This window comes from Ahaetulla prasina, chromosome 2, assembly GCF_028640845.1.
Source record: "Ahaetulla prasina isolate Xishuangbanna chromosome 2, ASM2864084v1, whole genome shotgun sequence".
Taxonomy (NCBI): domain Eukaryota; kingdom Metazoa; phylum Chordata; class Lepidosauria; order Squamata; family Colubridae; genus Ahaetulla; species Ahaetulla prasina.
This window is the reverse complement of record NC_080540.1, coordinates 190,004,613-190,023,015: the sequence shown is the minus strand read 5'-3', so window position 1 is coordinate 190,023,015 and position 18,403 is coordinate 190,004,613. Positions and strand designations below refer to the sequence as shown.

General features: G+C 38.0%; 1 protein-coding gene across 1 annotated transcript in view; it reads right to left on the bottom strand.

The window, feature by feature from the left end:
* The window catches only part of STXBP5L (syntaxin binding protein 5L), a 93,139-nt gene that overhangs the window by 6,153 nt on the left and 68,583 nt on the right, over positions 1–18,403 (bottom strand). Inside the window, exons 18-23 of the mRNA XM_058171227.1 lie at positions 12,610–12,761; positions 11,586–11,654; positions 8,012–8,182; positions 7,473–7,712; positions 5,288–5,642; positions 2,324–2,489 (exon numbers count right to left, since the gene is read on the bottom strand). Coding sequence (XP_058027210.1) covers positions 2,324–2,489; positions 5,288–5,642; positions 7,473–7,712; positions 8,012–8,182; positions 11,586–11,654; positions 12,610–12,761 — 1,153 coding nt within the window. The remainder of the gene's footprint in view (positions 1–2,323; positions 2,490–5,287; positions 5,643–7,472; positions 7,713–8,011; positions 8,183–11,585; positions 11,655–12,609; positions 12,762–18,403) is intronic.

Sequence of the window (18,403 nt, the reverse complement as noted above, 5' to 3'; positions counted from 1 at the left end):
TTTTCAATCTTTTTCATGACCGTCTCATTTTTATTTATTTTTTTGGTTTCACCTTTAGTAACCAATATGACTATGTTGAACCCTGCAGGCATGTATGGAAACAAAGCTTTACATCTCATGACAGATCATGTTTAACATTCAGGGGTACATCTAGAATGTATGCAACAGCACATCCCCCTATATTTTTATAGTAAGATTACCAGTGATGTACTGCTAAAGTGTTCCAAAAAATGGTTCTGCCAACTCCATTGTGGCCATTAATTGGCATCCCAGATGTTAAGGGTCGCCTTTAGGTTATGGCCCCTCTGATACCTTTGCTGTCAACTGGCTCACAGAATTCCAGAGAATTTAACAACCGACCTTCATAAGCTAGTGTGAGCCATCTCCAGCACACCACTAGATATTGCCAACCACAATGACTCTTGCCCTCACCCCATGCAGCTTTCTAGCACTGTTATAGGAACATCAGTACACAATGAGTTGTTTTTTTTCAAAAGGCGGTGGTGTTATAAGCCTTTTTTCATTACAAAAGTAATAACCTAGCCTCTCACAAGAATGCTATGTAAGAATACTAAATGAGCAGAAAAGCATTGCAGCAATTCTGAACAGCAAGCAAAGGAAACGGATCATATCTACCAGGCATGTCCAACCCACATACCACATGTGGCCCTGGACAACTAGTAATCCAGCCCCACAAGACTGTAATAAAAATATTTAAAAAACATAAGAAGTTTGCTATTTATATACATTAACAATATTATCTATATATCTACATCTATATCTATATATATGCAGCCCAAGATAATTCCTCTTCATTCATTATGGCTCAGGCAAGCCAAAAGGTTGGTCACACTTGATCTATATATATATATTCCAATAAAATGAACACCCACATAATTTTATCAAAAAGTGACTGACACTCAATACAATCAGCACATGTTGTGAAAAGGAAAATATTGCCGTACATCAAAAAGAGCTCAGAAACATCTAATAAACTATTATAACTACGTGGCATCATTGTAGCACACCTAAAGCCCTCCAAAACATCCCAAGTAAACTGAAGGACCCAGTAGCCCCAGAAATAAAAATAGGAATCATCTACAATATAGAGTCTAAGTATTGTAACAGCCACTATGTAGAACAGAAGACTAGCAGAGTGTATCTGTGAACTAGTGGTCAGAAAACTCCTTAATTACACAATACATGGACAGACTTCACCATAGTTTCAACTGGGTATTCATGAGCACTCTAGACCAAGTGAAGTCCAAAAATACTAGAGAATTCCTTGAAGCCTGGCACTTAGACAAGTGCCAGCCAGAGATAAACAAATCTATATATTATTCAAAAGAGACAATCAAAAAGCTAAAAAGGAAATAAAAAGACCAAAACACTTCTTCACCAGCAATAAACAACCAGATAAGCAGATATTAACACCAAGATTAATACTAGACCGACAATCAGGCAGTAAACAATACCCCAATCAAGGAACCACCAAGAGCAGTCCCCCAACCACCAACAACACTGACAGGATAAGCCACTTGTAGGTAAACAGAGCAAACCCCGCTCCCTTTTAGCATTGATGTCACCTAATGAAATGTCCACAAGAAAACAACTAAGCTCCAAGAGCACCATGGACCCCATAGGCTCCTCAGTGCTTAATGTATCTTAGTCCTACCTCATTCATGGAGTGGGACTCCTGAGCTTCACCTGTCCAGCTGGCAGAATATGTAGCATTTGGGAAAATATTACTTGGGAATCCTGCATTTTGATCTGCAAATTAACAAACTAAATTTGGCTTCCAGGTCTGACTGAACTATATTTTACAATGCCATTGGTACCAAAGTTGCCTCATCCCAGGCACTATCCATTGTTTAAGTCTGTGATATCCAGTCCTTGCTCTAGTCAGGCGGGTCATCATGCAATCTCCATACCTGTCACAAACCCATCTGACTGTTCCTAATGATCAAGCCACTCATAATCCAAAGCTCACTCTCCCCTGAAGAATCCTCAGTACAAGAGGATTTGAATTCATCATCCAGGGATTATATCCTGCCTATAAAGAACACTATTCTCAAAAGGATTTCCCTAAGACTCATTCTTCCTGGCAGCCAGTGAGCTGTCATTTTGAGAGAGAGCTGAAACTATCATGTCACGATTATTGTCTGCATTTGAGAGTCTGCATTCTCAGACTCTCAAATCATCTCCAGCTCAGACACTTTGGATTCAAGGACACAAACTTGTTTTGGGGTTTTTTGGCATTGCACTTTTACTGTACACATCACTGCACACAAAGCTACATTTGTGATTATATTTCAACGTCTACCTGCAGATTGTCAAACATTTCCTGGCTATAGTTCAGTCGCTGGACTTCTGTTGGAGAACCAAGATACAAAGCTTGTCCTTCATTGGTAAAACAAAAGGTCCGGGCAATCCTTGTATCTGTTTCAGGCAAGTAATTCACATCTAGCAGCGAGCGGATGCTGGGTAAACTGAAAATAAATAGGTAGATTCTGTAGAAACAGGTTTTAACACAATATTCTGTGCAGTACATATTGACTACCATATTGTCACAACTGTGATTCAAGCAAACAAAACAAAATTATGCATTTAAATATAATCGGAATGACTGGCTGTAGATCTATGAATAATTATTTGGGAATAAGTCATATTAAATGCAATGCAGTTATCAACATTATGTTATAAACCTCAAGATTAGACTAGAAAATGCATGTACCAATCAACTGCTATGGCAATTGCAGGTAGGGATTCATCCTCTGTTCAAATTCCTGGATTATATTGTACCCAAATGCTATACAAAAGCAAAGTTAAATTATCTAGCTACTTATAAATTAAACTTGCGTATAAAGTCACTTCTGTGAGCTGCTAAAAAGAGTAAGGAAACTTCAGACTCAGCCAGGCTCTGCCAACTACAGAGAATGAGCTAAATGCTATAAAATACTTCTGTAGCTCTAAGGACATAGATAGCCCATCTTCTTGAGCCCGAAAGATGCATGTGGTGTTTATGCCCTACTTAAGGTAGATAGTTGGGGATGATATTTTAGATCATATGTTTGGCTGGGTATTGGAGGGAGGTTAAAATATTAGATGAATGATTGAAGCTTTCCTTAGGGGTATATTCCATTCTTTGGGAGAAGAGCACTACGTATAATAATCTGAGCTGTGAAGATAATTGCCAGGGTTAATAAGTAAGCAATCAGAGTTGAAATTAGCAGGATCAACATAGGAAATTTCTCCCAAAAGGCCTAGAAATCACTTGGATGGTTCTAGCTATGTTTTAAGATGATTTGTGAATTTGAGTAAATAGATTGCATAGAATTTGGAGTTCTTGATGTGCATATACTGTATGTGTGTTTTCATAAAACATTATCTTGACCAGAATCTCCTTGGAATCCTCCTTCAGAGGGATCCATCTTTACCATCCCGTTACAGACTTCATTGTTCAGCAATTAGCGAATAGTGCTACTTTCCTCTTCACCTCAAGGATTGTGGTGAAGAAAGGTTCATAGCTTACATTCATGAAATGGTATCAAATACCTCAGTATCATGATATGCCCATTGGCACAAAAGCATGCCAAGCAAACACTGTTACAGAGGGTCACCACATCTGCTCGCAAAAATAATGTGTCTGTGATGTTGTGAACATAGAGGCATATCTGGGAAGGCAATGAAAATACTTTGGCTTGTTTCTCTGAGCAGATAATGGCAAACTGGTGATCTCCTGTGTTCTGGGAGCATGAAGAATGAAGGACAAGTTTCCTTTTATTGGTTCTTTCGCTATCCTCAGTGGCATTTGGATCTCTCCATGCTTCATAGGGAGGATGTATTAATGTTCCCATGCAGTCCAAGCAAGCAAAGGTTAACACTGCTCCCTTTAGTGATAGAACTGTACCTATAAAACAGAATTCATAGGATTTATTAATCTCTAAACCACTTATATTGATGCCAGTACGTATTAGCTATGTTATAAGATTTCTCTCTCCCTCCTTCCCTTTCTCTCTCTCTCTCACAGACACATACACACACTTTTTTTTTCAGTTCATACTATTTCATCATATATCATTATATGATTTCAAGACAGGGTCAGACTTCTAAATCTAGATATATTGTACTCAATCAGATTAAGGAATTCCATCCCCACTCCCCAATTTCTTAGTAAATAATCCTAATAATCCTAATCCTTATAGATGAAAAACGTTGAAATAATGTTATATTCTCTGGAATAAGTATAAATTTATTTCTAGCAGCTTCCTGACATTTCAAGCCAGAGTTCTGCTGTGTTTTAATCATTACATAAAATGTTATGTTCTAAGTGACTTTCGATATAGCAATGTGCTGCATTAAAGAAGCTTTTTTAAGAGTTGTACAAAATTCTCTTTTAATTAAAAAAGAGCTAACTTTAATCAAAACTCAAGTTAAAAATGATGAATTTGTAATATCAAAGTTTCTTTTGTTCTTGTACCCAAATGCTGGCATGGAACTTTTTTTAAAAAAAATCCAATATCAAAACAACGACTGTCACTGGGCTCAAATAAAGATTTGTCAGCTAAAATATTGGAATTCTTGGCTTCTTCTTGAGAAAAAGGATATGTGTTCAGACTGCTGAGGATGGATCACTCGTTCACTTCCCACTCAGTCTGCTCCCATTTTAATTAACTTTTCCAGAGCAAATCTAGGTTACACTAGACTCTGCAGAAATAGACTTGTAGGATCCAATCTGGTTGGGTCACCGGGACCAGAGGTTTTGTATTCTGAGCTTCAGACTCATGCTGGAGCCCGTCCTCAGGGAACTTCTCTCTCTAGCAGTGTGTGAATTGTTCTGTGTGTAGTATTTATAGTGCCTGTTGTATGTGGCTTTTTAGATGTTGATTGGGGTGTGTTGATAGCTGGCTTTTAAGTCGTTAGCTGTCATTTGCTTGTGCTGCCCAGCCCTCACCTTCTAAGTACTTGACAGGCTGATGTTAAATCAATCCTGTTGAATGACAAGGAGAATGCAAAAGTGAATGTGTATCCTTGCTCATTGCAGTGTGAGGCTACCAATGAATTAGATTTTGCAGTTCTTGATGTGCATATACTGTATGTGTGTTTTCATAAAACATTATCTTGACCAGAATCTCCTTGGAATCCTCCTTCAGAGGGATCCATCTTTACCATCCCGTTACAGACTTCATTGTTCAGCAATTAGCGAATAGTGCTACTTTCCTCTTCACCTCAAGGATTGTGGTGAAGAAAGGTTCATAGCTTACATTCATGAAATGGTATCAAATACCTCAGTATCATGATATGCCCATTGGCACAAAAGCATGCCAAGCAAACACTGTTACAGAGGGTCACCACATCTGCTCGCAAAAATAATGTGTCTGTGATGTTGTGAACATAGAGGCATATCTGGGAAGGCAATGAAAATACTTTGGCTTGTTTCTCTGAGCAGATAATGGCAAACTGGTGATCTCCTGTGTTCTGGGAGCATGAAGAATGAAGGACAAGTTTCCTTTTATTGGTTCTTTCGCTATCCTCAGTGGCATTTGGATCTCTCCATGCTTCATAGGGAGGATGTATTAATGTTCCCATGCAGTCCAAGCAAGCAAAGGTTAACACTGCTCCCTTTAGTGATAGAACTGTACCTATAAAACAGAATTCATAGGACTTATTAATCTCTAAACCACTTATACTGATGCCAGTACGTATTAGCTATGTAATAAGATTTCTCTCTCCCTCCTTCCCTTTCTCTCTCTCTCTCACAGACACATACACACACTTTTTTTTTCAGTTCATACCATTTCATCATATATCATTATATGATTTCAAGACAGGGTCAGACTTCTAAATCTAGATATATTGTACTCAATCAGATTAAGGAATTCCATCCCCACTCCCCAATTTCTTAGTAAATAATCCTAATAATCCTAATCCTTATAGATGAAAAACGTTGAAATAATGTTATATTCTCTGGAATAAGTATAAATTTATTTCTAGCAGCTTCCTGACATTTCAAGCCAGAGTTCTGCTGTGTTTTAATCATTACATAAAATGTTATGTTCTAAGTGACTTTCGATATAGCAATATGCTGCATTAAAGAAGCTTTTTTAAGAGTTGTACAAAATTCTCTTTTAATTAAAAAAGAGCTAACTTTAATCAAAACTCAAGTTAAAAATGATGAATTTGTAATATCAAAGTTTCGTTTGTTCTTGTACCCAAATGCTGGCATGGAACTTTTTTTTAAAAAAATCCAATATCAAAACAACGACTGTCACTGGGCTCAAATAAAGATTTGTCAGCTAAAATATTGGAATTCTTGGCTTCTTCTTGAGAAAAAGGATATGTGTTCAGACTGCTGAGGATGGATCACTCGTTCACTTCCCACTCAGTCTGCTCCCATTTTAATTAACTTTTCCAGAGCAAATCTAGGTTACACTAGACTCTGCAGAAATAGACTTGTAGGATCCAATCTGGTTGGGTCACCGGGACCAGAGGTTTTGTATTCTGAGCTTCAGACTCATGCTGGAGCCCGTCCTCAGGGAACTTCTCTCTCTAGCAGTGTGTGAATTGTTCTGTGTGTAGTATTTATAGTGCCTGTTGTATGTGGCTTTTTAGATGTTGATTGGGGTGTGTTGATAGCTGGCTTTTAAGTCGTTAGCTGTCATTTGCTTGTGCTGCCCAGCCCTCACCTTCTAAGTACTTGACAGGCTGATGTTAAATCAATCCTGTTGAATGACAAGGAGAATGCAAAAGTGAATGTGTATCCTTGCTCATTGCAGTGTGAGGCTACCAATGAATTAGATTTTGCAGCTACTAAGATTGTTGGATAAGCAAGCATAAAAACAGCCAGGAAATTATTGAAGCCTGAGAAACAGTCCCTTCGTCAGTCAACAGGAGTATTGATTTACCACCAGCCTATCAAGTACTTAGAAGGTGAGGGCTGGGCAGCACAAGCAAATGACAGCTAACGACTTAAAAGCCAGCTATCAACACACCCCAATCAATGTCTAAAAAGCCACATACAACAGGCACTATACATACCACACCCAGAACAGCACATGCTCTGCTAAAGAGAAGTTCCCTGAAGATGGGCTCCAGCATGAGTCCGAAAGCTTGGAATAGAGCACCTCTGGTCCTGGTGACCAACCCAGATTGGATCCTGCCACATTATCTTGGGACATGTATATTTGTCTTCATTTGTGAAATAGACTTGTGTTATTTTCAGTTTTTTGTAAGTATTCAAATGACCTTACTCTCCCCTTACAAATACACATGAAGACATGCACAGACATATACAAACACTGTAGTATACATATAGGCAATCCCAGAGGTTACCAAAGGTATCCTAGTGACCTTCCTTTCTTCTTTTCTATTTCAATTAACAGCCCCAAGGCAAGAGCACAGAAAGATGTAATCTAATTAGACTTTGTGTTAATTGGCATATATCAGCAACTACAGCAATCTGAAATTCTCACCACTGAGCGAAATTGTTACTGGCTCTGTTTGCCTTAATTCATCGACAGTGGGAAGGTGAAGGGAAAGAGTCAAGACTACACCCAGACTTGTTCCAACCCAGAGGCAAGGAGACAAAGACGTGTCATTTTTCCGTGAAAATGATTCCATGAAATTTAAAGCTGTGATTGCTTCCTTAGATTCTTTGTCAATACTGCAGACGCTAGAACTTCGAGAAGGGCTGAATGAATTCTCCCTGTTTTCTGTTGAAGGAAAGTAAGACAGATTAATATATGAAGTTGCCATTTACCAAGACAAGTTATGGACTTGCTATTATCCAGTTAAAAGAAATGTATTTTCTATGATCATCTCTTCCTCTCTCAAAGGCAATCTGTGATTCTGTTTGTTAGAGCAGCTGGACATTAAGCAGGACTTCTCACAGACTTTTAATTTTTAATTCTGTACATGATTATTGCTTTAGAACTCTAAAGACATGTATAGATTGTAATTAAATTTTGTTGAAAGGTGAAAACAGAAATATCTACAATAAATGGAAACTCACCTTCCATTGTGACAGGCAAAGAGATCTCCATGCAAGCAGCAGACTGTGCTTTCCTAAATGGAGGCTTCCCAGGAATGCGACGATTGATTTTGGAAACATCTGCACTGGACAGCCGTTTTCCAGAACTGCAAGTTAGGGAAGTTGGATTTGTACAGTGTCCATTTACAGAATCTGTCATGAGATTACATTAGAATTTTCATTAAGATAAAAAAGAGGTTGCTTTCACTGCTGCAGTTATTTGACAATTTCTTCTCAACCTATGCTTCATACACATTTTCTAAATACTGTATTGTCATTTGAGAAAATGAACATTTGTCTGTACTGTTATTTGTTTTCTATATTCTACCAAAACTAGAAAAGATAGGCATTATATTATAGAATTTTACAAAATATTATATAATATAAATTTTTAATTAAGAAAGAGAACAACTTTATTCAATCTATTGCCAGTAATAAAATCTACATTAATATTTCTCTTTACTATTACATGGAAAATATTGTAATAGCCTATAATTTTAATGAATACCAAATTTTTGTTCAAATTTGAAGATCCGATGCAATTGTTTGTATAGAAAATATTGTAAATTATATAGGCATGCCGTCACTCATTCCCTAGTCATCTAACCACTTGGTTAGATTACTGCAGCACACACTATATGGGGCTACCCTTGAAAAATATTCAGAAGCTAAAATTGGTACAGAATCATTTTAACAGTCCTATTGATGGCAGCCCAAACCACAAAAATAGGATAAGACCAAAGCATGTGATTAATGTTCCAACTCCTGAATTATATCTCTTATGGCCATGGTTTTCCCAGTTGCAATGTTTGGCTGTGAAAGTTGGACCATAAGAAAGGCTGAACGCCAAAGAATTGAGGCCTTTGAACTATGGTGCTGGAGAAGACTCCTGCGAGTCCCTTGGACTGCAAGGCGATCAAACCAGTCAGCCCTAGAGGAGATTAATCCTGACTGCTCTTTAGAAGGCCAGATTCTGAAGATGAAACTCAAATACTTTGGCCACCTAATGAAGGAAAGACTCACTGGAGAAGAGCCTAATGCTGGGAAAGATTGAGGGCAAAAGGAGAAGAGGACAACAGAGAACGCGGTGGTTGGATGGAGTCGCTGAAACAGTAGGCATGAGCTTAAATGGACTCCATAGGACAGGAAGGCCTGGAGGAATGTTGTCCATGGGGTCACGATGGGTCGGACTTGACTTCACAATTAACAACAACAAACATTGATGGCAGCCCAAACCACAATAATAGGATAAGACTAAAGCATATGATTAATGTTCCAACTCCTGAATTATATGTCCAATGGATTATAATTTGAACATTTTCTGAAGCACTTAGAAAAGTGAATAAAAACTTCAGAACGTTCATTTGAGCATCCTATTATAATTATTTTGGTTCTAAAGTTGAACAGCCCAGCACCCCTCATACGTATTTGAAGAGGATTCACAATTATCTACTGTGTCTTAGCCATTCAGATACAAACTGCAGACAAAGAAAATCAATATAAAGAAGAAAAACATTAAAGAAATATATAATCCTCAAAATGTAAGACCAGACCAGAAAACCACAGGGCTGCAATGGGGACCGAGGAAAAAAAAGTTTAATTATGCAAACAGACGTCTGTTTACATTTATCCACTGAAACCACAAAATATATTCAACCTTTTAAAGACACAATGCCTTCATTTCTAATTTCCAATAATTCTTATCCAAAATATCAAATCATATTGGTTTTAACTGTTTAATTTCATAATGCCCCTAAAGAAACCTTTGAAGCCCAACTGGGTATACTTCTCATCTTAAACTGGGTAGACTGGCATATGAAGCTAGTCTGCTCAATGCAACATGTTCCACTGGAAATTTCCTCTTATTGCAAACATGGGCATAATAAGGCCTGGTTACAGTCATCCCTTTGGAAGGCAGAAAGAATTAAAACTCTGTTCTCCATTTCACGGTCCCTGCTCCAGCATGACTTCTCATATCAACTGTTTGTTTGAAAAAGAGAGACAAATTACTCTTTAAAGCAGAATTATGGGAATAACGTTCAGGCAAAGAAAAACTTAATTTTGTCTATTCTTGCAATTCCCAGTAGCAATGCCTTTCTATCTTTCTTTATAAATGGCTCCAGTAAGATTAATTTTAAAACAAAGCTAATACAAATTTCTGGGCACAAAGAATAGATTGCCCTGCTTAGACATCTCGCGTGTCTAAGAAAACTTTCAGAAAATACAGGTCAGAAGTTGACTTCCTACCCTTTCTAAGCCCTGTGCTTTACATCTCTTGCCCTTGTCTGACGGTATCATGGGTGACTGGTTTCACATGTCTTTCCCTTATGAATGATTTGCCTTATTAAACCAGTCTTCATGTGTGATCTTTCACATCTCCCTCAGGAACTAATATACTGGTAATCAAATTTCCAATAGGTTAGACATTTAGTTTAGTTTAATTGGTAGACAGTGTAGTTCTTTTGGTAGAGGAGGAAATGGGTTTAAAGATTTTGAGAGACATGACGGTAAACAAATCTGCAAATTTTCTATATGAGTCCAAAATGAAAACTATTTCTAAGGAACTATTTATAATTCAGCATGTTCTGACTTGATTTCATGTTTCTAAGGCAGCAAGATCAAAATGAACGACTAGCCTTGTGGTGCAACCAAAACAATCTGGAACCGAACACACTCAAAACCGTAGAAATGGTGGTAGACTTTAGGAGAAACCCTTCCATACTTCCACCTCTCACAATACTAGACAACACAGTATCAACAGTAGAAACCTTCAAATTTCTAGGTTCTATCATATCGCAAGATCTCAAATGGACAGCTAACATCAAAAACATCATTAAAAAAGGACAACAAAGAATGTTCTTTCTGCGCCAACTCAGTAAGCTCAAACTGCCCAAGGAGCTGCTGATTCAGTTCTACAGAGGAATTATTGAGTCTGTCATTTGCACCTCTATAACTGTCTGGTTCGGTTCTGCAACCCAACAAGAAAAACACAGACTTCAGAGGATAATTAGAACTGCAGAAAAAATAATTGCTACCAACCTGCCTTCCATTGAGGACCTGTATACTGCACGAATCAAGAAGAGGGCCGTGAAAATATTTACAGACCCCTCGCATCCTGGACATAAACTGTTTCAACTCCTACCCTCAAAACGACGCTATAGAGCACTGCACACCAGAACAACTAGACACAAGAACAGTTTTTTCCCGAAGGCCATCACTCTGCTAATTCCATCAACACTGTCAAACTATTTACTGAATCTGCACTACTATTAATCTTCTCATAGTTCCCATCACCAATCCCTTTCCATTTATGACTGTATGACTATAACTTGTTGCTGGCAATCCTTATGATTTATATTGATATATTGACCATCAATTGTGTTGTAAATGTTGTACCTTGATGAACGTATCTTTTCTTTTATGTACACTGAGAGCATATGCACCAAGACAAATTCCTTGTGTATCCAATCACACTTGGCCAATAAAAATTCTATTCTATTCTATGAAATTCTGAGATGCTAAATCTAAAGGCAACTAGCCCCCAATTAATAATTACCTGAAGCTGTGGGGGACCTGCACCGCTCCAGCTCCATTGGAAGTGGACCATCCAGTACCTCTGTGAGACCTATTACAATATTAAATTAAAATATATTAATTATTGCAATCAACATTATATAAGCAGACTTTTCCTCAAAAGACCTCTTTTTGTTCTTTTCCATTCATTCTGTAGTGAATAAATAAGATGGCTTGATGGACAGAGGGAAGATCCAGTACTAGGGCAATGATCAGATAGACAAAATTTGATCCCAAGGCAAGAGAGTGATTTGCAAAAACTTTTCAGTCAGTTTCTCACCACCCAATTCTCATCAAGATAAAAGGAAGGAAAGGAAGCACATTTGGACTTACAAGATTGATGTCGGCCCTATAAGGTAGACCCAAAGTAAAAAGTGGACATGATGCAGACCTAAAGCTACTTTTATTAGAACATCTATTAATCTTACAAGTCTGAACATACACAGTCACATTTTACTCTGGGCAGTCTGCAACCCACAAGAACATATTTAAGTACAGGTGTGGAATTGTACATGTCAGGGTTCCAAGGAACACCCCCAATGAAATAGAGCTCTGAGGCTTGAGGTTCCTCAAAGTTCCAATTTATTAGAGATGTCATGTTGGCACAGCTAGGAAAACCCGAAACTGAAAGCTTCCAGGTTTTCCACACCCAGTTGACAGTTCACAGCCCTGCCCCACACTCACAAGTTCATCACATTGTCCAATCAACTCTTCACATTCAATTGGATACAGTCTTCAGGCAGTCTACATCAGACGCAGGCAAAAGTCCTTGAATACGGAATGTTGTTATAAATGTCTACCGCTCCAACAACAACCCGCTCCCAACTTCCCCAGCTAAAATATGTGGCACTTAAGAAGCAAAAAGAAAATTGCCTTCCAAAACTGACAGTACAATTGTATTCTGGCAATGAATGCCCTTTTGCTATCTGTAATTCAATCACTGGATACAATTCAATGGATTGGGACTATGAAATGTTATTCAAATTAATTTTCACTGTATTTGCCACCTGCAGTAAACTGCTTGCTTCTGCGAGGAGAACGAGGTTGGCGCTGATAGGGATCACTCGATCCATAGAGCTCAAAGCTTCCTATGCTCAGCAGTTTAGTCTTCTGCAAAAAATCTACGACAACCAGACCAGTGCAGTTTCCAAATGCAACTCTGTGAAAAGAAATATGGTTTAAATATTTTGAAGTTATCTCTTCCAAGTACTAAAACTGGAATAGGTTTTAAACAAAGACGTTTTCTGGAATGCTGACAGAAACATTCATATAAGGTAATCCTTGTTCTTAATTTTTATTTTTTCTTCATTGATTGTTTTTTATCACGCATATTGTCTTTTATTGTTCTTAGACTATGAGCCCCAGAGAAATCTGGAGTCAGATGGCATCTAAATCAAATGAATTAAATTATTTTAAGAATTAGATCAGATGATGGGTCATTCACCTTTGCTTTCATGACAGATACTGGAAAGGGAGCTCTGCTTGTCAAGAAGAGCTGGCTTAAGCTGTGAGTGGATGGGCTACTCATAGCCTAAGGTGTCATATAGTCCGTAGAAGGTCATATTGAGTGCCTAAGACTAGACCACTGACATTCGTCAATGATATGGTCAAATTTTGGCATTAGCACATATGGTCACTTTTTTTGTAAGTATGCTTATAAGGATGGGAATGAGAACAATTTGGCTCTGAGAGACTTCCCTCTTCCACATTTGGTCCTAAGTAAACCAAAGAAATCCATGTTTCTTTGGGTTATATCTTTTCATTACTGGAGAATCTCCTATAGCTCTTCAGAAGTTGGAAGCTTAAACATGCCTTTCCAAGCAGGTTATTCAGGCAGTTACTAATCTCCTCTTGATAGGAGAGGTTTTATTTAAGGTATTATGGGCCACCCTTCAGATCTGCTTTCTGTACAACCAGAAAGAACTAAGGACAGTTGCTGGTTCATTAAGGAAAACAACATATCAAGAGCAATCAAAATGCCACAGAAAAGATAAGGCATTTTGTCATAACCAGATGGTGAAAACAGGATAATTTGGAAAAAGATAAAATATTGGATGCTCCAGCCACGTGAGTTTATATGAGTCAATCTCAAAGTGACTCCTTGGAATAGTGGGCAGCATCTGACATAAAGCAAGGAAAGAGAATGTCTGTTTTTCAGGAACAATGAATCTTCCTAATTCCTCCACATTTATATGAGAGCCAATTTATCCTCTTCTGTACCATAGCTAAGAGAAGATGGAAATTTCTTCGGCCTAATACAGAAATATCACAATGATGTGTAATAGTGGCAATTCAGAGGAAGTTTAGGAAAGAAAAATCCAGCAATATGTAAACTCCATAGCACCACCCACTTCAATATTATGCCCTCGAGGTAAGCATCCCTATTCACCAATGCAAACCCAACAGAGTAAATTAAAGCATCCATAACAGATATCTGAAGAGTTTCTCTTTCAGGACATCTTTCTAAGGCTTCTTATAATTAATACATTGATGAAATTGTTACCTTTAGTACATTCCCTAACATTCAATAAGAAATTGCCTTTCTGGAATTTAAATATGCAGTATTATTATGTAAATAATAATTGGAATAAGTATTCCAATTCCAAAGCATACAATTACATTAATGGGCGGGCAGGCAGAAAAGCAAACAAGGAAGGATTCCTTGTTGCTATGCATGGCAACAATATTGTTATACTCTCAAGCAAAGAAGGATTAATAGAAGGATAATCATAATACACAACAATTTTTTTCTATAACACCGTATTAATATCATATTGAAAGGCAATATATATGTGAATGTCAAGAACTAGATATTATTACCTTCTTGTTGTATGCAATATCCCATCCTTGTATCCCATTTTTATATTTCACCAATTTCCTTAATGGCTAAGGTAGCTTATTAAGTACAATATACATCCTTATACATATAAAATACAATACAAAAGCCAAAGGGAAGGCTTTAAAAGTCCTGGAATACTAAAATGTGCTGACTTCTACACAAAAAGGAATTGGGAACGGGCTTGCTTTAACTTCAGGGATGGTTCATTCCAAAAAAGGGGCATGGAGAAAACAGAATATCCTTGATATACAACCATTCATTTAACTATCATTCAAAGTTACAATGGCACTGGGGAAAAAAATGACATGATCAGTCCTTGCACTTTTGATCATTGCAGAATATGCAGAATATGCAGCTGGATCACATTTATGATGGTTGCAGCATCCCAGGATCATATGATTGACATTTGCAATCTTCCCGCAAGCGAAGTCAGTGGGGAAACCTGGATTTGCTTTATTACCCCATAATTTCCATAACAAATGTGATGATGATGGTGAGGCAGTGGAGCCCACAGCAATGGCTGAGAGCTGCATGGCAGCAGCTGAGAGCAGTGCAGTGGACCAGGTAAGCAGAGTGTGCCCACATCAGGATATCGTACCTGAAAACCCTGGCAGTGGCCAGGCAACCGGAAGGGCAAGAAGGTGTTGTGGCCTGCCAGCAGCCAGCAAAGCTGGCAGCAGAGCTGGACAGTGAGGAGGTTGGGGAGGAACATGGGTCAGTCCTGGGGGCTGGGGAAAGCTCAGATGAGGGCTCTGCATTGGAAGCAGAGGGGAGATAGACAGCAGCGAGGCAGAGGAACAGCTGGAGCCCGTTCCCAGTGTGTGCATGCGCAGAGCTGCCAGAAGACAAGAACAATTAAGAAAGCAGGGTCAACTTGAGAGTAGAACCTTGTAAACTATTGTAAACTGACACTTCGCAACAGGGCAAATATTGAAATGTTTAGGAATTTTTAATTTTTTAGCAAACAAAGAAAAAAATAATAGAAATAGAGACTGACATTATAGTGACTTGCAAAGTGTGCCAAATGTTTCAGCTTATGCCCACAGAAGACCCAAACTACGTATGTATCAAATCAGGGGTGAAATCCTGCAGGTTCTGACAGGTTCTGGAGAACCGGTAGCAGTAATTTTGACTAGTTCAGAGAACTGGCAAATACCACCTCTGGCTGGCCCTAGAGTGGGGTGGGAATGGAGATTTTGCAATATCCTTCCCCCTGGAATGGGATGAGAATGGAGAGTTTGCAGTATCCTTCCCCTGCCATGCCCACCAAGCCACACCCACCAAGCCACACCTACAGAACCGGTAGTAAAAAAATTTGGATTTCACCACTGTATCAAATGTAAACTACTTACTAGAAGGAAAAGTAAAGGGTCTAGAGGCAACTCCTAGCCACTCTGAAATTCAATGAGCAAAGTGAGAAATCCCAACCTAAACAAGACTACACTAAAATAAAACACAACAGGGAGCAAACAGCTTCTTAAAAAATGATGACCCCATATATGAACATAAAGAAGAAAACCGATACACCCAAATCAAACACAATGGGGAACAAACCGCTTCCATAAAAAAATGAGCTTACATATGTACCTAAAGAGCAAGACAAATGGAAACACGTCACTCTTACAAGAGCAAAGCCCCTACTATCTACTCTAGCCCACTTTAATGAAGCCACTCTGGAACTGAACAATCGCTTTCATAGCCTCCCCCGGAAGAAAATATACAGATACTCACAAAAGAGCATTCATCAATAGTTTCTAAAAAAGAGGTGCAACCCAGCATTCCTGCGACAGGAAGAAAAATATCCCAGACTTCCCTAGGAAAAAAAAGGCGAATATCGGTGATAGGAGACTCAATTCTTAGGGGAACAGAAACTGTAGTCTGCAGATCATGCAGGCAATCTAGAGAGTTACATAGTTTTCCTGGCACAAAAATCAAAGATGTAACTGAGTACCTTACTAAAATAATCAATCTCGTGGATTACTACCCCTTTCTTCTCCTACATGTGGGGACCAATGACACAATAATGAATCTGAAAACAATAATAAGATATTATGAACAGCTAGGGAAGAAAGTTAAAGAATTAGGAGTGGTGTTTTCATCTATACTTCCAACAAAAGGCCAAAATCTATACTTCCAAAAAAGGATTTTATAAATGAACCACTGACTTAAAAACTGGTGTTGTCAACAAAACTTTGGCTTCCTAGACCATGGTCTGACTTACCTAGATGAAGGGCTGCTACCAAGGGATAGACTGCACCTCACAAGAACTGGAAACAATATATTTGGAAAATGACTGGCTCATCTTATCAGAAGGGCTTTAAACTAAAATGGGATGGGGACAATCTTCATGACCTTTAGAATCTAATTCCAAGGAAAAATCCCTAGATAACCAATCACATAAGGAGGAAGGGAGTAAAATAATAATAATAATAATAATAATAATAATAATAATAATAATAATAATAATAATAATAATAATAATAATAATAATAATAATAATTTAATTTGTATACCGCCCTTCTCCCGAAGGACTCAGGGCGGTTTACAGCCAGAATAAAATACAACAACACATACAGTATTAAAAACAAACATTAAAAAACTTATTCAATTTGGCCAAATATTAAAATACGATCAACCCTTTAAAATTAATAAAAATTACAAACCCATAAAGTCATCTAAAATTTTTTTTAAAAAAATCAAGCCAAAAAGAAATAAGAAATAAGAAAAACATAATGAAGTAGAGAATGATAGAAATAAAGGAAAGTCCTAGTTACCCAAGGCCCATAAAGAACTCAAATGCCTATACACTAGCACTCAAACTTTAGGGAACAAACAGGGTGAACTTGAAGTATTAGTATATGAAGGCAAATATGATATAGTTACCATTACTGAAACTTGGTGAGATGAAACTGATGACTGCAATGTACTAATGGAAGGATACAAACTATTCAAAAGAAACAGATCTAGCATAAGAGGAGGTGGAGTTGCATTATATATAAAAGATCACAATATCTCTACAGAAATACACAAAACCAAGGATGAAAACCTCATAGAATCCATATAAACCTCGTAGAATCCATAAAATCCATATAAGGGTCAATATAAAAGAGGAAAAAATGACGTTGCTATAGGTGTACAGTATACTATAGGCCACCCAACCAAGCAGAAAAAATAGATGAACTTTTTGCTAATCAATTAAGAAATGCATGTAGGAAACATACCACAGTACTAATGGGAGACTCTTATATCAACTGGGAAACAAACTCTACAGCAGTTGGGAGATCGAACAGATTCCTAACCAAACTTAGCTGACAACTTTGTCATCCAAAAGGTAGAGGAGGGAACTAGAGGAAAAACTATACTGTACCTAATTCTTACTAATAGAGAAGAAATGATAGAAGGATTGAAGTTGCTGGAACCTTGGGCAAGAGTGACCATGTCATACTGGAATTCAATAAATGCAAACACAAGCAATAGATTATAACCCAACCAGTGTCTTACTGATTTTAACAAACTCAGAAAGCGGCTAAGCAAAATTTCATGGATAAAAATCCTAAAGGGGAAAACAACTCAAGAAGCATGGGAAACAGTGAAAAATATGATCAGAAAAGCCCAGTCCAATACAATACCACTGAAAATGAAAAGCAAAAAATCCACGAAGAAACCAGCATAGTTGCATAAAGTTCTTTCTGATAAACTGAAAGACAAAAAGGACAAGTACAAAAGATGGAAAGAGGGACACATAACTAAGGCTGATTTGATCCGGAGCTCTGTTATCGGCTACAGAGGCCTTCAGGAAAACCTTGCCAACCTTGCTAATCAAGGAGAGAAGCAACCTGGAATTAAGGAGAAACTTCCTAACAGTGAGGACAATTAACCAGTGGAACAGCTTGTCTTCAGAAGTTGTGAGTGCTTCATCATTGGAGGGGGCTGGACTCCAAGGTCCCTTCCAGATCTATTCT